This window comes from Tachypleus tridentatus, chromosome 13, assembly GCF_004210375.1.
Source record: "Tachypleus tridentatus isolate NWPU-2018 chromosome 13, ASM421037v1, whole genome shotgun sequence".
In the NCBI taxonomy this organism is placed as follows: domain Eukaryota; kingdom Metazoa; phylum Arthropoda; class Merostomata; order Xiphosura; family Limulidae; genus Tachypleus; species Tachypleus tridentatus.
This window is the reverse complement of record NC_134837.1, coordinates 164,856,561-164,877,455: the sequence shown is the minus strand read 5'-3', so window position 1 is coordinate 164,877,455 and position 20,895 is coordinate 164,856,561. Positions and strand designations below refer to the sequence as shown.

Genomic DNA, 20,895 nt, shown 5'->3' with positions numbered 1-20,895 from the left:
ATACTTCACTGCAATCGGGCCAGTATAAAGAAAGAAACTGAGTTCCAGCTGAAAGTTAAACAAGTGTAGTTATTCCCCAGACTTATACTGTTTCGTTTAATCAATAGGAGTTAAGATTATCAAAGCTGGTATGTTTACATGCCAACCTAAATGACACTTTATGTGACACATGAACTAAATGACTAGGTCAGAAACTCCTTATTTAAAACTGCTGACAAATTGGAGGACGACCAGATTAGGATACTCTCACATATCTGGATATTTTTAGTTGAATAGTAGGATTGATTATCTATCTCACACCTGAAAGAATGAATCATGGTCAGTGGTATATCACAGTTTGACCTTGATTCATGCAACCCGCAGCCAGGTGGACTGAGCTCTAAACTCATTCCAGCTCAGTACAGAACATGTCTTGATAAGTTAATCACCTATCGATTAGGGATTCTCCGAAATAAGAAAAATAAAGTGAACTTGAAATGAACCAGACGATATACTATGTTATTCTGACAGACTTATGATATTTTTTTATCTCTTTCAGCCGCGAAAAATTGAGTTTCAAATTTACACATGAAAATCCAACATTTCATACAAACTGATAAATGTTTAAAACTATCAAAAATTCTTGATAGAGATTTATTATCATTTCAGGCTTACAAATATTAAATCACAAGATTAATATTAAATATCTAAATCGAAGCTTTAACTCGATGTTAATGAAATTTATATTTTTTGTTCAACTGGGTGGCTAAACCAAAATACGCGGTCTGACTAACTAATCAATGAATATTTACTGTAAAATTCGTATCAATGGTTAAGTGTAGTTACCAATTTAGCCGCTAGTTTTGATTTATTTCCTCTAAGTCGCTTGTTCAACCCTTTTTTTGGTCGCACCCTTTTTTACACCTAAGGTTTTTTTTATTAAAAATCATGACTTTTTTGCGAATAGATAGTTTTTACAAAATAAACCATAGTAAGTTAAAAAAAAAGTGACACTCGATAGCAATCAACAATAGCTATAGGATCGCAACCCAATTATTCTGAACAGACCTATTGTTTACAGAACCAATCAGATTCGTTATATGATGATAGTATTTCCTCTCTAAAATAGTGTTAATACACTCTAAAATACAGTTTTGGGTTTTATCACTAACCGTGATATTAAAGTTTGACAACAGTATACATTGTGCTAGTTTTTACATAGAGTAATTATAAAGAAATATAACATTAGGCAAGACCATACATTTAAATGAGTTGATTTACAGTGACAACTCCAATGAAATGAATATTTCAAGATCAGTTTGTTTATTTTTTTAATAAATCATTTTACCACTAAATGGTCTCATTTTCATTTGAACGAAAAAATATATATATGACCAGGTCGACATCGTTGACAAAGATTCAATACTAGCGTCATCTCTTGTCAACAATAGTTTAAACTGTTCTAGTATTTCAGGTATGTCAATGATATCTTTACCATATTCAACAATTCGGATGAAACTTCTCAGTTTCTACAATACTTCTAAACAGTTGACGTAGTTACATAAAATTTATGTAGAATAGCAACAGGATCATAAATTTCTTCTTCTGGATACTTTAACCAGTAATAACAGTGGACAATTCAAATGCGAAATACACCACAAAGAAAAAGCTCACAACCTGTTATTTTAATTTTGCAATTTTTATTCCACGTATTAAAACAACAAATTTGTGAAAATACTAATTCATCGTCTTTATGAGATATGTAGTACATATCAGGATTTATATAAAAATCTATGAATATCAAATAATCATACAGCTTACACAGCTTTCTCACAGGTTATGTCATGGATACAATACTTCTTAGATATTTAAATAAGCGAAGTGTAATATACCGTGTATAATTGATCTATCGAATATCATCCGATTATTTCTTACGTGGATAAATAATCTTTATTATAAAAAATAAGTTGAAAATACCATGGTAAGGTACACTCAGAGACATAGCTATGCCATGGTAAGGTATATTCACAGATACAGCTATGTCATGGTAAAATATACTCACAGACACAGCTATGCCATCGTAAAGTATACTCACAGACACAGCTATGCCATGGTAAGATATACTCACAGGCACAGCTATGTCATGGTAAAATATACTCACAGACACAGCTATGCCATCGTAAAGTATACTCACAGACACAGCTATGCCATGGTAAGATATACTCACAGACACAGCTAACTAGTTTGTTAGAATCTAAGTGTTGCTTCAGCTATTTTTACTTATATTTAAGAACCAAGTTCCTTTCTACAATCACATTTTGTAGTTTATAAACGGGTTGTTCCGAGAGAAAACAATTAACATGTTAGAAAGAATACACTAACCCAAAATCACCTACTAAGTTAAGTATACTTGAGCACGTTCTAGATGTTGTCACCCACCCTAATTCGTTAAAGATCTTAGCAGTTAACAGAACCTCCTTATAAAAGGAACTTTGCTTATTCATAAGATGTTTTGCCCCAAAATTAACGTTTTCGGCTCAGCAAGTAAAATATGATCATATAACATAAACGTGTTATTCCTACAAGCATATGTAAAGAAAACAATAATGGATACATCGCGAAACAGTCAGTCGTCGCAAATAGTATTGATAAAAATATCAAGATGCGGTCGGATGGTTTTATGCACAGATTACCAACTGGAAATAATTTGCAAAAAAAAGCAGAGAAATGAGACAGAGGATTCAGGTTTTATTAAATAGTATTTCAATGATACCTTTACCATATTCAACAAATCAGATGAAACTTCTCAGTTTCTACAATACTTCTAAACAATATAGTCTTTATTAAATACTAGATGTTATACATCATTAGTTATTAAACACCAGATGTTATACATCATTAGTTATTAGATACTAGATGTTATACATCATTAGTTATTAAATACTAGATGTTATACATCATTAGTTATTAAATACTAGATGTTATACATCATTAGTTGAACATTACGATTTTAGCTTGTCAGGTTTATAGATTTAACTGAAGTACTACTAATCTCCTACTATTCATAATACATACCTACCATCTGATAGTTGGTGTTATCACAAAAGATAATACTCAGTGTCATTAGCTTTTAGTTAGCATGAATAAAATATTATTCAGGAGCTAAAACTTGAAGTTCCTCCGTGTTGTCGACGTCGTGAAGTTCGACTTGCTGATCAGAACTTGTTCTTGTGACGACCACTGCTTTTCTATCTTAACTCCCAGTGTTTTTTATACGATTACTTTCTAATGTTATAAAACCTTGTGGAATGCTACACGTGGATATCACTCATAAAACATCATAACTGATGATTACCGTTTTTTCTCCTGGTGCACTATGAATGTTTTTGTGAATTCAAACTTTTACACATCATATCTTTAATTTATCTTTCCTTAGTTAAAGTTAATAAGTTAGTATTAATCCTTTAGTAGATGATTTCACTTTCCATATTCTTTCTCAAAGACTTGCTATTTTTTCACGTGACCACAATGTTAGTTTGAATAAAGAGATTTAGTTAGCTATGCTCCATTGGGTTGTCTTATCCACTGTGTTTAAAATATGTTTATGCCTTTATAATCTACACTCTGGCCCTATTTGTGTAACTATCATTTCATAGCTTTGATATCTATGCAAGGAATATATGAAAATAAATTATGTAATATGCAATTCGCCCTGTTTAATACAGCTAATAGGTCTATATTGGTTGATTTTTAACTCGAGTCGTAGAATATTTTTCCTATGAGTTTCTTAACTCATCTATAAATCTTACTGATAGAGATTTCCAATGCTCTTAATGTCACATGCACTGACTTTAAAAATTTACTGTATGCTCTGTATTCAGTATTCTGTATTTTAAGGGTTCAGTGCTAATTTTAATACGACTAACTTATAAGCATAAGTTAAACAGAAGAAGGTAAATAAATTATTAACCATGTCCAAACCTTTTCCATGGTGTAGAATTTAAGTTTAATCTACAGTTTACTTGTAGATATATATTTGTATATGCCATACAATTTGAATTTTAAGATTAATAAAATTTGTTCGGAAACATGGTGATAGATCGACAAATAACGACACCTAAGTATAATGAAGTAGTTTACTTTTCTTAAAAGTCGTTTTTTTGTTAATTTGCTATTACGTTAGCAAAATATGCTTCCGCAACACACATTTTGGAAGCGTGTATTACCAGTTGCAATAAGGGCCGGGATGACCAGGTGATTAGGGCGTTCAGCTCGTAATCTGACTGTCGCGGCTTCGAATTCCCGTAATACCAAAAATACTAGCCCTTTTAATCGTGTGGACGTTATAATGTGACGGTCAATCCAACTATTCGTTGGTAAAAGAGTAGCCCAAGAGTTGGCGGTGGGTGGTAATGTCTAGCTGCCTTCCCTCTGGTTTTAGACCGCTAAATTAAGGATGACTAGTGCAGATAGCCCTCGTTTAGCTTTGCGCGAAATTCCAAAAACAAACAAACACTTGCAATATACTTCTCATAGTTCAGAGATTAGAGAATGGGCCTGGCATGGCCTAGCGCGTTAAGGCGTGCGCTTCGTAATCTGAGGATCGCGGGTTCGCGCCCGAGTCGCGCCAAACATGCTCGCCCTCCCAGTCGTGGGGGCGTTATAATGTGACGGTCAATCCCACTATTCGTTGGTAAAAGAGTAGCCCAAGAGTTGTCGATGGGTGGTGATGACTAGCTGCCTTCCCTCTAGTCTTACACTTCTAAATTAGGGACGGCTAGCACAGATAGCCCTCGAGTAGCTTTGTGCGAAATTCCAAAAACAACAAACATTAGAGAATGAAAGTGATATTTTGCTTAAGTATTAAATTGGATTTGTTTTCTAGTTTATTTATTTCGGATATGGCGTCTAAGGTTTAAACTAAATAAGTTAATGAAGCGTGGTCTGAAAGAAGAGTATGTTCGTGCCATAATTATCTTGGTCCAGTGTTACGATGATCAATGCATAACAGACGCTGTATGTGTAACTTTGACACTAGGTTTAAACTGGTACGAGCGGAGCACATTTCCCACAAAAGTGTAATAAAAGTGTAATATGATATTTACAGATTTACAGATAATGTGATCCAGTGTTTTAACAACAGAAAAGATATTGGAATGGTTAATGACGTGGTTAAAATTATTACCAATCTTATTTTGATGTAATAAGGCACCGTGCCCATAGTCGCTCGCAGAAAAGGGTAGCAAGAGGCATTTATACCCTAACATTTCACAAAATATTACACGTATTATGACATAAACTTAACATCGTAGTTAATTCTAAATATTTTTAGCAGTTTCTATTAAAACTTTAAACTTGTGTCTCCATTTAAGCATACATAACACATTTTACTTAAATCTGTTGACTTTCAGTGTAAAAGCTCTTCCCTACGCACGTGCCCTCCCTTTCCTACTTCCCCGTACATATTTATGTGGGCACCTACGACTGTGCCACAACTGTTGGTAACAAAGAATCGTGTTTCGCAAATTTACGCTCAATACACTACAGCAGATGGTCCGGCATGGCTAGGTTGGTTAAGGCCCTAGACTCGTAATCTGAAGGTCGCAGATTAGAATCCCCGTCACACCAAACATGCTCGCCCTTTCAGCTGTGGGGGCGTTATAATGTTACGGTCAATCCCACTATTCGGTGGTAAAAGAGTAGCTCGAGAGTTGGCGATGGGTGGTGATGACTAGCTGCTTTCCCTCTAGTCTTTCACTGCTAAATTAAGGACGATTAGGGCAGATATCCCTCGTGTAGCTTTGCGCAAAGTTCAAAACAAACAATTAACGCGTTTTCTTTTATTGTCGAATATTACATTACACAAACATTGTGTTTAGTACTTATTTATTTAAATTTACAGCAAAAGATGTACAGATACATTAATATTCAACAACCAACCGTGTAGTCGTCAACTTAGTGCTCAAAATTTTCTAGAATATTTAAATAATCATGGCTGATTTATAAACATTTTACTTGAAAACAGTTCGTAAATATTTTTTACTTTGCTGAAACAAATAAAAATGCAATGAATTTTGAAAGAAAAAAATCGGTCAGTTTTTTACGTATTCTTTGTCAAATAGACAGTTCTTCTGATAATGTCACAGTTTTACCTATAAATGTTGTGAAAACGTCTTCACAAATGCAGGGTAATTTATTTATCGTAACAAAGAAAAATAATTAATTGTTATTTCCTCAAAAACAATAGGTTAATTTGTAGCTATGTTAAATGGGTTAACGTATCGATAAAATATGATAGCAACAGTTTGTTCATTTCAGCACAAAGTCATTTTCATCATTCGAATACAACAACAAATAATAATAGTACAGAATGCATAATGTTTCTTTCTATCGCTTTTTGTGGCTCCTTTTGTGCTAAAACATCAATTTAATAAGTTTGTACAGATTCAATACTTGTTTTTCACATCTTTCTCAGGCCCTGATACATACGAAGAATACTGTATGTTCACTGCTTACACTTTAATTAAGTTTTATATCTTCATGACTATATTGGTAAGTTTCTTTGTTGCCGTTTTAAGATAAACTTTAATACTTGTAACATTCTCCATTAGATAACATGATTAGAACACATGTTGTAAGGTGAAATATTCATCTGTTGTTCCAGTCTCTCACCTCCACCAACACTGCTTGTGGTCTCCGCGATGTCTTCAACGACATGTTCTCTTCGTGACTCTCGTGATTTGGTGTAAATGTAGCAGTAGTCTTAGGGCAAGTGTTCTTAATGCCCAAAGGGTTGGACATAGCTTTAAATGAAGTAACTGTTGTTCCAGGAGTATAGGAATGAGAACAAATAGGTCTATCCTCTTGGAAGTACTTAGAAAGAGTATTACATACAAACACATCTTCGACTGGTGGAGATAGAGTTGGGCAGAGAGGATGTTTTACTGATGATTCTATTTGGGAAGATGAGGATATACCACATGTAGATGTTTCTTTTATCTTCGTAACATAAGGAGTTCGGGAATCCTTGAATATGCCATCATCTTCAGAAATGGATGGTGGTGAGTTTCGACGTTGATGTTTACTGATGTAATTTGTTGTGATTGACATCTGCATAACATCATTACTGGGGTGGACATGGTCAGGAATATTTTGCGTAAATTCTTCTTGTTTTTCATAAAGTCCACATGATGATTCATTATTAACAAAAGCTTTTTCAGTATCTTTTCTGTCAGATTCATCTCCGTAATTTATATCGTAACAACTGTGGTGGTAAGAGCCTTTTCCTTGTGAAACATCACTCGCTACTCGTGTATCTTCATGACACTGTTCCTGAAAGCTGTCATCAAGTCCTGTGTAGTAATAAGAATTATTCAAGTCACCTACATTCAGTTCTTCGGGTGTCCTATTTAGCAGCTTCTTCAAACCGTCTTTCTTCTCTACTGTATAACTTCCGACTGGGTTGCCAAAGTTGCTATTGTTGATGTTTGACAATTGTTCATAGTCAATATCTTCTCCAACACTTTCAAACTCATGTGTTTTGCTTTTAGCACCTTCACGGTAATTGACATTAAGTTCATCTCCAAAATAATACGTACGAGGCATACGTACTGCAACGACTTGCTTCTGCTCTTGATAAAGGTTGGCAGAACTAGTTTTAAGTGGGGTATGAATACCACATTCTTCAGAGAAGTTTGGAGAAGACGTGGGATAAGAAGCGTCGTCAAGGAGGTTCACTTGGACGAAACGATCTGCTTTATCAACAGTTTCAGGAGAAGACTGCATTCTGGGGTACAAATAAGTGGTGTGTGACTCATCTGTAAATCTCGTATTCTGTGGAAGGATATGTAATGTAAGAGAATTACAAAAGTTTCCTGTGGAAGAAAATGATTTAGGAGGCATGCTTTCCTCGGACACTGTGAGATTCCGTGGTACTTCAGTGTCAGAACAACCATTATCATGAGTCTGGTTTTCTGAATGGAAAACCTCTAATCTACATTTTCTGTTTTTCTCAGCTGTGTCTTCTTCTTCTAGTGTGGTATTGTTTTCATCTCGGACAAAAGACTTTGACTTCCATGGAATATGGTGGGATATCTGACGTGAGGATCCTTGTCTCGGTGAATTTAGCTGATAGTTGGATAAGATATAGTTAAAATTGTCTTTTCCTAAACCAGCCGGTGGAGTAGCTTGAACACTTTCTTTATATGACGATAAAGATAAAGTCTGATCTTGAGAAAACTTTCGGGGTTTAGAATCCCACTCTGATATTCCTAGAAAATGTTTAGTTTTAGTTTCTTTGCTTAAAGGGTATTTGTTTTCTTCTTCAGAACCTTGAGGAAATGTGAGGTCAGTTTTTACACATTCTTTGTCAAATTGAGTACGAGAAAGAATTTTAGAGTCGTCGGTAAACTGAACGTGTATAACGTTTTTAGTTTGTTTCGTCTGTGATGGTTCGAACTCACTTCTGCTATCTGATCCAAACTGGTGTTTTAGCCAACGAGTTGCCTCACAGTTTCTTATTTTTTCTTCTTTTTCAATATCAGAGCCTGCCTTAGTAAATGAATCTCGTCTCAGAATATTTTGTTCTCTTTCTTGTGAGATCCCTGTATTATCCAACCTATCTCTACAGTACTCACTGTTTTTGCTAATTTCAGTAGAGATTTCTGACATTGCTACTTCGTAAGCTTCATTCTCGAGATTCTCATGTTTATCTTCGTAATGTCGTATCCTGGACGTTTCTGTGATCAGTTCTCCATTTTTTAACCCGGATACTTCTTTAATATTCTCCTTATCTGTCACTTTCTGATCACAGCAAAAATAATTAATGTGTTTTTCTGGTACTGACTTATTGAAATCTACTTCTAGTTTGAAAGATCCATCGCTATGGTCTGCTAGTATCTTGTTAAGAATGTCCTGAAGTATAAAAAGGTATAATGGTATATTTGGTGACAGTGATGTATAACATACAGTACAACGTGTCAGTAACAGAATATATAACTATTTTTTATATTATCTTGTTTTCAAATTTTTACACTCTATATAAAAAACAAATAATCAGCTACTCACAGAGTCTGTATCACCCTGGAAACTTTCTTCATGAAGCTGTTTACTTTCCTCTTTGTTTTCTCTTATGGTGTGCTTGACCAGAATATTTTTGGTGACCAGTAGGTTTGATGCACGTACATCAAGATCATCCAAGATCAGATCATCGCCACCCGTAACTCTGTACTGGTAAGTGAGATTGTTATAAATTCGTTAGTAATATGCCCAATATTCTGATGGCAATTCACTTTCTGTAGCTAACGTTCACGGATATAGTAAGTGTAGGAAGGTTAAAAAAATTCAACTTGTGTGGCATTACTGTTAGATGATTATAAAAACATACATGTATATATAAAGTTCATTTGCAGATTTTAACACATAAGCTACTAACTATTATTTATTACATGTAAAGGAATAATGTCTATATAATAGATTAACTTACAAATACTATAACGTCTCAATTCTATGATTCTTTCCAATGCATTGTTTTGTTACGAAATGTATCAATTTAGCTAAAATTACTTCCACATCTAGCGTTCTCAGGACATTTCATTCCTATAAACATAGTAATATAGTATATTCTTACATCTGTATTTTCTGTTTCCTCTTTATGGTTGTCTTCTGTAGTTTTAGTAATAAGCTGAGGTCCACTGTCTCCTACCTCCTTTCCATCTTCATACATTATCTGGCGCTGAACCCGCGTCTCCACCTGTTGATCATAGTATTCAACGCATAAATACTTCATAAACCTTAAGGTAGGTGGCGATAAAGATGTACTTGTGCTGCATACGTGAGTGATAAACTATACTATCTGCAAACATTAAGAAAAACAGAATGTTTTCTACCGAGGTAACACTGTGGTAAATATCTCATTACATGTTTGTATAAAGATGTTCAATTTAATCATCTAACAACAAAGTTATGTTCAGCCCGTGTATGAGAATGATAACTTTATGAACTAGAGACAGCGGAACCTGTAACGAGTAACACAAAGATACCTGTTCTAGTTAGACGACATTCTTACCTGTCTACTTTTGTGGTTCACAACCTTTTTGGTTGATGTCCATTCCTCTAAAAAAAATTAAAGAAACAAAGATGCTATTTTTTTTTCACAAACCATTATTTTATCTGATAACTGTAAAATTAAATTTTAAACTATCTTTACTAAAATTATGTACTTAACTAGTCACTTTCTAAAATCACTTTGTACCTTTATTTATAATTATTCAAGAAAGCAAAAAAATTATTAAACAGATTACATCAAAAGAAAGGAAAGTGTGAATTTTACGCAGAATATCTAAACCTAAGATAAAATATAATTAAAAAAATTAAAATTAAATTTCATCTCTACATAAAATAATATTTAATTATATGTATATAATATATATATATATAGTTGCAAATTTTCCGACCCAGTAAGATTAATTCGTTTGTTTTTGGACCCACACTGTACACCGGGTGTCTCTATTTCGCACAAGAAACATAAATAAGTACGTGTAACTATTTTATCCACCAAGATAATCATTAGGAATACTGCATATTGGGAAACAAAATTTACATGGAAAAGTAGGTTCAGGTGTATTGACTGTAAGACAATTTGAAACGGTAAACAAACGTTATAACTAGTAGTAGGTCTCCCGTTCATGAAAATTGATCTGAGAAGAAAATCGTTTTTTCAAGACGTTTAAACTTTGACTCTTACTTTTCAAAGCAGAAATTGTTGCAAAATTTTGTAATGACTGTATGACCAGGCAGTGAAAAAATATAATGTAATTAATTCTGAATATAAATGAAATATCCTTAACGTTATTATTTACCAAATTAATATTGTTAGCACTGACAAAACATACACCACTTAAATATAATTTAAAAACTTTATTTCTATGATTTTTTTCTTTTCCAAGATTTCTTTTAATATAGTGGCATAAACCTATATAAGTCTTACTATACTATGGTGTAATTATATGATGTTCGTTACAAACAGGAGCACAAATTTCACCGGATATTTTATATTTAATAATTACAAAACAGAGGTACAATTATAAATATGTTGAGCCCCGACATGACCAGGTGGTTAGGGTACTTACCTCCTAATCTAGGGGTTGCGGGTTCGAATCCCCTTCACACCATACATGTTTGCCCTTTCAGACATAGGGAGCATATGATGTGAAGGCTAATTCCAGTATTCATTGATAAAAGAGTAGCTCAAGAGTTGGCGGTTGGTGGTGATAACTAGTTACCTACTTATAATCTTGCCCTGCTAAATTAGGGACAGCTAGCGCAGATTGTCCTCATGTAATTTTGTGCGAAATTTAAAAACAACAAACTCTCTATATTTTCTATTCTTATTCATTACAAAACAGAAGTACAATTCTCACGACATTTTATCTTTATTAAAGTACATAACAAAGACATAATTCTCACCAATTGTTTTTTTACATTAAATATTTACAAAACAGAGGTCTAATTCTCACCATGTTTTGTTGCCGCAACCTCTTCAAATGACTGCAAAAAGAGATTAAAAGCAATGGTTGGTAAAAGATTAATTGGGTAAATTGTAGACAAGATTGCTATGTATCAAAGAATAGCAGAATATTTAACTTATGAAACTTTAACGCAATGAAAAACAAATAATAACAAAAACTACAGGTATATTACAAGAACTAAACAGTAATCTCAAAATAAAATGATAAGGCTGCTGATAAAATTTATCATAACAGGATGTGTCTAACAAATATATAGGATTGCATTATTGCAAATAATTACTTTAAATACGCTAGTATAAAATGTAATTATTCAGATTTAAATTCAATAGTATAACGATACTAAATATCAAGCAGCTCTCCCTTTCAACCATGAGGAAGTTATAATGTACAATCGATCCCACTATTCGTTGGCAACGAATAGCCGAAGAGTTAGTGGGGTGATGTTAACTAGCTGCCTTCCTTTTAATCAATTATTACTAAATTAGAGGCAGTTAGTGCAGATAGCCGTTGAGTAGCTTTTTGCGATGTTCCAAAAACAAATAAACAAAAGTAAAATATTTTGATATTGGCTTCCAAATTCAATGTTAGTAAACACACAAATATGAAGTGTGATGATTTGGGTTTACAAGTTTAATGGTATGATGGCTCTAAACAAAATAAAAGCTTTTAAATCTCCAAAACATTTATTTATTTAGTTTTTATACTGTAATATTTCATTATTCGTCCGACTGACTAGGAGATGAGTTATTTAAAAAAAAAGGCTAGATAAGATAGCTATTTAGCATTTATGTATATAATTTAACATTGCGTAGAAGGGTTTGTGTTGTGGTGTTCATATCATTATTCTTCTATTTTAATAATCTCAGGTTTTAATCTTCTGTGCGTTGGATTCTCCATAGTAGGTGTCTGTGATTTATTGATGATAAATTTCAACAATGAACAAACAGAACACAGTCCAGTTATTTAAAAAAATTAAACAAATCAAACCTTTATGCAAATGTTCGTTACGCAGTTAATTACCACAGTTTTATTAAGAGCTTTAAATAATCGTCTTTCTTCTTCAAAGTCCACATAGGCTGGTTCAGTTACTTCAGAATACAATTGATAAGACGAATTATTCTTTTCTGCTCTATTATTACAATACAATCAATGACAATTTCACTTACGTCACAGTGTTGGCTACCACAGCTGTATTCAAAGCTTTAAATAATCGTTTTTTTTTCGTCCGTGTTCTCGTTTGTTGGATCCAAAACACTATTAATTCTTTGCAAGTGATGCAGTTTACATAGGCCTGGCATAACCAGATGGTTAAGACACTCGACTCGTAATCTGCAAGTCGTGGGTTCGAATTCCCGTCACACCAAACACGCTCGTTCTTTCAGCCGTGGGGACATTATAATGTGACAGTCAGTTCCACTATTTGTTGATATAAAAGTAGCCCAAGAGCTGGCGGTAGGTGGTGATGATTAGCTGCCTTCTCACTGATTTTACACTGCTAAAGTAGGTACGGCTAGCGCAGATAGTTCTCGTGTAGCTTTGCGCGAAATTCAAAACAAACCAAACCAGTTTACAAAAAACCATCAGTCTTCTAAAAACACAACAAATCTGTAGTGTGCTCGCAGAGGGAATGCCATTCACTTTCAACAGAAAATAAATGTTACTAACTCTGATAGGGACTGAATTTATATAAAGTAGCAAATATTTATCGTTAAATATGGCTTAAGACCTTGTTAACGTGAAGCAGACAATATTAATTCTCGACAGCAGCATTCATTTCTTGTATTCTGGAACCTAGGAAATTAGAGTGAGTTTATCAATAGTACGGTGTTGTTTGTTTTTTGTTTTTTGCTTGGTTGTACCCAGATGATTAAGAGTTAGTTTAGTTAAGTAACGTTAACTGGTAGAAAATAATTCGTATAGTCTACTTCTAGAGTAGCGAAGAAAACTGTCCTAAGTAAAACTTGTGTTAAAGAAACATTATACAACCATACAAACAATATTCATCACTAAGCTTAAATTAATTATCACTTTAAAAATCACTTAAAACACAGTAATGACAATAATAGCGGCTATTCCATGCACTGACAGTATATGATTGCAGAAAATGATAAAACCCTATAATCCGAGCATTTTCAAAAACTGGATCTTTCTCCTTCAAGAGCAAACTGGGAAGGAAAATGTCCACCTTTGAAAGCACTCAAGTTATAGGATTTGTATTACTTTGTATCAAGACTTCTTGAACCTATTTGTTTCACTGACATTATGAAAGTATACTTTTTTAGAGGTGAACGTTATACATTCCAATTGAGCTAGAAATATTATTTACTTCCAAAGTATCTTAGTGGTAGTAACTGTGTGTTACTGCAGGGTTTTTTTTAATGCACAACAGATATTGGTTAGATAAGCATTACCCACTCTTCAGATAAAGGAACAACAGCCACAGTCATTATAACATAGTATCAGCAATGACTTGTCACTGAACATTCTACATAAAGAAAAACACCCTCTTCACTCTCATAGCTGGATCCATGTTATTCTCTCTCTTTGATGAGCTGTGTTATTCATTCTCAGATGAATGGTACTAACTTCTAGAGCAAATTATTATTATAATTAGTGTATAAACTGCAATATCAGCCCAAAATTAAACAATGGTTGGAGCGTGTAAAGGCCATGTGAGGCTGAAAGTATGTTTGAAGTGCATGTGTCAAGATTAATAAAAAATGTTCTGTTTTGTTTTGAGATGGAAGTCATTAACATGCTAATATTTTTGGATACGTACGTAGACCTAAAGAGTGAATGATGATAACTATCCTTTCACAAATCCATAAGGAATTTCACTAGGCTCATTCTCTTGAAGTTTAAAGGAAGCAATATAAAGACAGTAAAACAGATAAGAAAGAAGTAGTCATGAGGTGCCTATAAAACATAGAACTATTGCACAAAGAAAATTGATTTGTTATGAAGTAATTAAATCTGTAATGTGTTTGGTTGAAATTTATTTGTTACACTTAATCGCAAATTTAAATTTAAAATGAAATCTTATCATCTAAACCATAGCTTTTTTAGTTTTTTAGAATAGCAATTTCTTTATTTGCCTGCTTTAGAGCAAAGTACCATGTGTCTACCGCGAGGAATCGAACTCTGTATTATAGTGATGCAAGTACGTAAAATTACTTCTGTCTTACTCTGGTTCTTCTTCATTTTAAATCAATGAATTTTTTTCAATTGAGGCTGATGAGAGGTTCTGCGGACCAAAATAATCTAAGTGAAAGAGATAGGCCAAGGAGAAAAACGAGAGATCAAAATATGGCTCTGCTCATATCCTGTTTGTTTTTATACTTTTGAAGCAAGAATGCAGTACACGAATTGAGCACACTGCTAATTATGAGTACCATTTTCATGGAACACACTTTATTGACATGAAAGCTGATAGCGGACGACCTGATTAGTGAACGTAGCGTCTAGTTGACAAGGTCTTTAAGTTTCAATGATCACCTGTCTTAGAGAATAGAATTACATGATAATTAAATCGTTTAGAAACTTGCCACAACCATTATGAAGATGGTATAAGCTAGATGAAGTATTTAAAAGAAAAATTATGGTTAAAACTTGTTCATTTTATAACACTTGGTTTACTTACTCAAAGAAAGCAAACAGGACTAAAGTGACTTCGACACCTGTAGATTGTAATTCTATGCAGATAAAAGAGTATGGTCCTCAGAAAATGTTTCATTTTCAGACTTCCAATAAATCAAATCCTAACATATACGTGATAAAATAACAATGTGTTGTGTACGGCAGTCTTAAAAATATCAATTATTAACAATTAATAATCAGTCTCGACCAAGCGTACAGCAGGGAAGCGCCACATGTGACATCTCCTGATCTCTTTGGTTCCTAAGCTTATCATTTAAGAACTTTATAGACTTGCGGTGTTGGGAATTCTCAAACTGCCTTATTCTGAGTTTGAAAGTTTATGTTAGACTGATTGAACACTACATTAACATTATTTGATGTAAAAATGTCGATTAGATATCTTCAAAGTTTGCAAGTCTGGAAGGAACACCTTCATGGGGACGTCAATCTTATTGTTAAATTTTCTGTTGAAAGAGACCCGGCATGGCCAAGCGTGTTAAGGCGCGCGACTCGTAATCCGAGGGTCGCGGGTTCGCATCTGCGTCGCGTTAAACATGCTCGCCCTTTCAGCCGTGGGGGCGTTATAATGTGACGGTCAATCCCATTATTCGATAGTAAAAGAGTATCCCAAGAGTTGACGGTGGGTGGTGATAACAAGTTGCCTTCCCTCTAGTCTTACACTGCTAAATTAGGGACGGCTAGCGCAGAGAAGCCCTCGAGTAGCTTTGCGCGAAATTAAAAAAAAACTATTGAAAGAGAAGACCACAGAAGTATTCGGAAGTGGAATTTTTAAAAACTGCTTGGAAGGAATAGGCCTACATTACTTGTTCGTGTCGAGTGTGAAGTATGGTAAGTTTGGATTTGAAACAGACCAGACAGTTTTATCAAGACGATGACTGGTGCCTGTTGTATTTAGTTGTTAAGCAGTACTATCTTAACTTGGTAAATGGAGGGTATGCAAATATCTGTCGGGTTTAGTTGTCAAGCATGAATAACTTAAATTAGTAAATGACCAGTATGCAGATTCCTGTTATGTTTAGTTGCCAAATACCACTACATTAAGTGGATAAATGATACTGATTTATAACTAATTTACAACGACAGTATGTTTAATAACTTATAGACCTTGTTATTAGTGGTGTTGTCCGTGTAAGTTTACAAGTGTGCATTATTTTAAACATATACATTATATTTACTACTAGCAGATGCTCTTTGAAACAATTAAACGGTAAATATTCTAAGAATAGTGATAAATAGTTTGTTTTGTTTTGTTTTATGCACAAAGCTACCTAAAAGGCTATCTGTGCTCTGCCTACAACGTTTATCGAAACCCGATTTCTAGCAGTATAAATCCACAGACATACCACTGTGCCGTTGGGGGCTAGTAATAAATAAAAAAATAAAAATGTACAATCAACCCAATGCCTTAGATCAAAGCGTGTATGTAATACGATTGTCTAGTGGTCCGTTTACAACCGTATTTTGTCATTCCATATGTTATAAGAAAAAATCCATCACGTTTCTTTTTAAACAGAGGAGACTAACTGCAATGCCCTGTTGACCAATATATTTAAGTTTCAATACAATGTAGACATCAAGAGCAAGAGAGTGCTCAAGTCTATCTAATTATCCATGGGATGTTTTCTTAGTGGTTGCTCAGGTCTCTCTAATTATTCATGGAATTTTTTTCCAATGGTTGGCATAATTCCTTGTCATTTTACTGAATGAAAGAAAATACCTCTACCAAAATGAGCACTTTTCGACAATTGTAATTTGTATAAGAACTATCAAAGGGGCGATATTCAATTTAAATCAATTTATTTGACATGGTACAATGAAATTATACAAATATTTAAAACCAACATTAAATATATAAACTATACAACAACAAAATTTATGCTCAAATATGTTGCTTACCTTATATGTTCTTTTGCTCATGCTCCTTCGTTCGAAATGTTATTTTCAATCAGTCAACAAAGTAAGTCCCGTTTTTCATATGAAATTATCTCGCAAAGAGAATCATTTTTATTCTTAATAAGTTTCATCTTAATTTCATCGTTGAGCACACACGAATACTGACAGATCGATGTTGATATTGGTACAAAATTTTAGGAATTGCAAAATGTTAATAAAATGTTTTTTATAATGTACTCTTGTAAATAATTTTTACTCAGTTTTCCTGCTACGATTAACCATTCATGAAATAGAAAGCATGACAGAAAGATATACATTTGCTATTATATATATAGGTCCTTCCATGCCAATTAACCCAGAGAAAGAGCTTTTTCCAGTTCATATCATAGATTTTCTTGAAAAAAATTCTAGCAAAAACTTCATTTTGATTTATTCAACCATGCAAAATCCTAAAACTATACTGCATGGTTGAGTAAATCAAAATGAAGTTTTTGCTTAATTTTTTTAAAGGAAATCTATGACGTGAACAGGGAAGCCCTAGGTTAGTTGGCATGGAATGGCCTGTATATGATAGTTGTTTGAACTGTACTGAAGAGTTCAATTAGGTTTTCTTATTCTTTTTGTTTCAACAGAAGGTGAACTAAGGAATCAAAAAAACTAACAAAGAGGAAGGTGTATGATATGTAAGAAATCATTTTACTCGTGTTTCTCTTTTCTTTCTACTTACCTGAGAAGTTACGCCTTACGAAATTAGCTTAAATGCATGTCAGCTATAAAGATAGATTCTTATTCAACTAGAGGACAACATTGTAATGTTAGCGCTGCATTTTCAGAGCACGAAAATCTTGATAGTAGTTGATCGGCAGATGAAGAACTGCTCCAAGAGAGCATAAAGTTCCACTGACGGATTGGTGAACAACCGGGTTTATTCAGGTAGAGTCACACAGTGGTCATTTTTATGGTATTTTATAACCAACAGGTGGCAAGATCCAGACTAGTAAGGTAGTTATAGATAACTTAAGATAATTTGGCAATAAGAAATGAAAGAAGATGTAACAAAGTGAAACAAAGACGGCTTTATTTATGATTGCAAAAGGAGCTATAGAGACAATGAATATTTCAGCTAACACTTAAAGTATTGAAACATAATGACAAAATCGAGAGTGGTAAACTGAACTGTTGATACAGGATCACATGTCTAGAGCGTGGTGGCAAACTTGTATGGTTATAAAGATCAGTTAGAGAAAATACCTTTTATATAAGACCTCGCTGCTCACTGATTAAAACAAGACTCTGAAAACGTGTTAACATAAACGCATAAGATCACATCCAAGTTACAAGTCTTACACTGCTAAATTAGGGACGGCTAGCGCAGACAGCCCTCGTTTATCTTTGCGCGAAATTTAAAAAGCGAAAAAAAACACAAAAAGCAACTCATATAACCTTGTACATAACTCTGTTAGTTTTCTGCTCCACTTGCACAAGACAGTTTTTAACATGAACTTTGTTTTAAGCAAAGATAGGTTTATGATTAGTTCTCTATCACTTTAACATAGTTAACTGCTAAGTGCTTTCACGTGTGCGAACAATAAGAAGGGATTTTGTGTATTACACAAATACGACTTAATAAGTGTTAGTAAAAGAACTGTTAAACTATTCAATAGATAAGTATGCTGAAATATGGAAAACCTATATTTACTAACTATGTGATAAAAAGTATTCTGGTAAAATAAATACCTAATATTTGCGATTTACATGGCTTTATATGTCATTATCATTTTAAAAATTAAGACTAAATTTGTATAAATGTAGACTAGAAAACGATATGTATTAGTGAGAACTAAACAATTTCAATGATATTGACTAGACATACGTGACGTGTGAGTATTGTGGTAAAAGCCCTGTAATGTCATAATTTATATAAATATAATAACACTGTCTGTTGTATGTCCATGTAACTACTTTGCAGAGTTTGGATGAACCTTCACCAAAATTGGTGTGGAAGTTGACTTGGAACATACAAAGTTTCATTTTGAGTTTTTATGGGTGTTTTTTTTAACAATATAAGGGTAGCAGCTTTTCATCTCCTCTGATAACATTTCATTAATCGTTATTTTACGTAACTTCCGTCTAGGAGACGGGTACTCCAGCTAGTTGTATAAATATGTTTTTAACTCACCGATTCTGGTGGTGGTACTCGAATTATTCTCTCCGTTACCACTGTTGTTGTGGCATTTTGTTTATTTGTTCCGCTACCGCTGTTGCAGTTCATGTCAACCTCCATTACTTACAGTGGCATATGTTGCTGTTATACCTGAAGAAAGAAGGTAGAAAATACAATGATATACGTGTATTCTATGGATAACCTTACACGTGTAATCACACATAAACTCGTACTTTTTCTGTATCCCTTACAAAGAAATATATTCTACCCTAAAACTTGTCAATGCTTACGTGTTTGTTTTCTTTAATTTCGAGCAAAGCTACTCAAGGGCTATCTGCTCTAGCTGTCCCTAATTTAGCAGCGTAAGACTAGAAGGAAGGCAGCTAGTCATCACCACCCACCGCCAACTCTTGGGCTACTCTTTTATCAACGAATAGTGGGATTGAACGTCACATAATAACACCCCCATGGCTAAAAGGGCGAGCATGGCTGGTGGGACGGGGATTTGAACTCGCGAGTCAAACGCCTTAAGACACTTGGTCATGCCGAGCCCAAAGCTTACGAAGCTAAACAAAGAACAAAAAAACGCATGAAATACTTTAACTGTTGTTGTACATTGTACAGTAACGATTCTTATAATGAATTATTTCGTTGCTGTCGTTTGTAATAATATGGTCAGTATTCTAATTCGAACACATAATACGATATGTAAATATCATAAACTAAATTATCTTATATTCAGAAAGCTATAAATGTACTCCATTCACAATCATTTCTTCAGAGTTTCACACAAGGGCTATCTGCGCACAATAATCCCTAATTTTGAATTTATAGACAAAATGGAAAGCAGATGCCAATATCACCCAACACAAACTTTTGTACTTCTTTCACCTGATCAAACAGTGATATTTCATCGTGTGTTTTGAACAACGAGTTACAAACCAGAAATCGTCTGACTTACAGTTCAAACCAACCAACCACTAACACTCCCGACCCATTGATTCATATTTTTTGCCAACAACGTGTAGTTTACTGCATATGTCCAGACATTCTGAGAATTACAGCAGTGCTTAGGATTTATGATAAACTGCTCGTAAAACTTGAATTTGGAGAATTACATTGGTGTTTAAAGAATTATCTTGATGTTCTATATGTAACAGTGTTTATTAATTAAGGTTGTGTTCAATTCCAGTAGTGACAAAATGTAGCTAACATGAACAACGAGGATCTTTTGTTTGTCATTTATCATCATTTTTGTTAGTCTATAGAAATAACGTGCCCGTAGATTGTTTACTTCTGAGTGAAACAATTGCACCTTAACTAATTAAAGTCTAGTTACCAAATATAATCTAATATCCTCACTGTTGTGGTTTAATATATTATCTATTGGGTTTATTCTTCCATAGACTAGACCTACCGAGAACAATTTGTTTTTGTTGATTACTAATATTTCTTTATTGTAGAGTTTATGTTTTATGTGCTTTTGAATTATCCTGTATTCTCTAATCATCACTATGTTTTAAACTTCAAGAACATGGAAAAATAATTTCCAAATTAAATAAATTGTGATGGGGAGGAGGATATAGCCATTGAGCTAGAATCACAGTTTGAACTTACAACGAAATACCAAAACTCCTTTCCTGGACATGATGTTTTCTGTTACACTTATTTTAC

The 20,895-nt window shown here is 33.8% G+C and overlaps 1 protein-coding gene across 3 annotated transcripts in view; it reads right to left on the bottom strand.

Annotated features, from left to right (window-relative positions):
• Positions 1–5,848: 5,848 nt before the first annotated feature.
• LOC143237667 (uncharacterized) overlaps positions 5,849–20,895 on the bottom strand; it is a 34,499-nt gene continuing 19,452 nt past the window's right edge. The window contains exons 2-7 of one of the 3 annotated variants that reach the window (XM_076477168.1): positions 19,237–19,371; positions 11,496–11,526; positions 10,046–10,092; positions 9,608–9,730; positions 9,046–9,207; positions 5,849–8,892 (exon numbers count right to left, since the gene is read on the bottom strand). In XM_076477168.1, coding sequence (XP_076333283.1) covers positions 6,628–8,892; positions 9,046–9,207; positions 9,608–9,730; positions 10,046–10,092; positions 11,496–11,526; positions 19,237–19,341 — 2,733 coding nt within the window. In that variant the 5' untranslated portion in view covers positions 19,342–19,371 and the 3' untranslated portion in view covers positions 5,849–6,627. Of the gene's footprint in view, positions 8,893–9,045; positions 9,208–9,607; positions 9,731–10,045; positions 10,093–11,495; positions 11,527–12,673; positions 13,531–19,236; positions 19,372–20,895 lie in introns of those variants that run through there. The other 2 variants (XM_076477170.1, XM_076477169.1) reach the window with 2 other exon arrangements.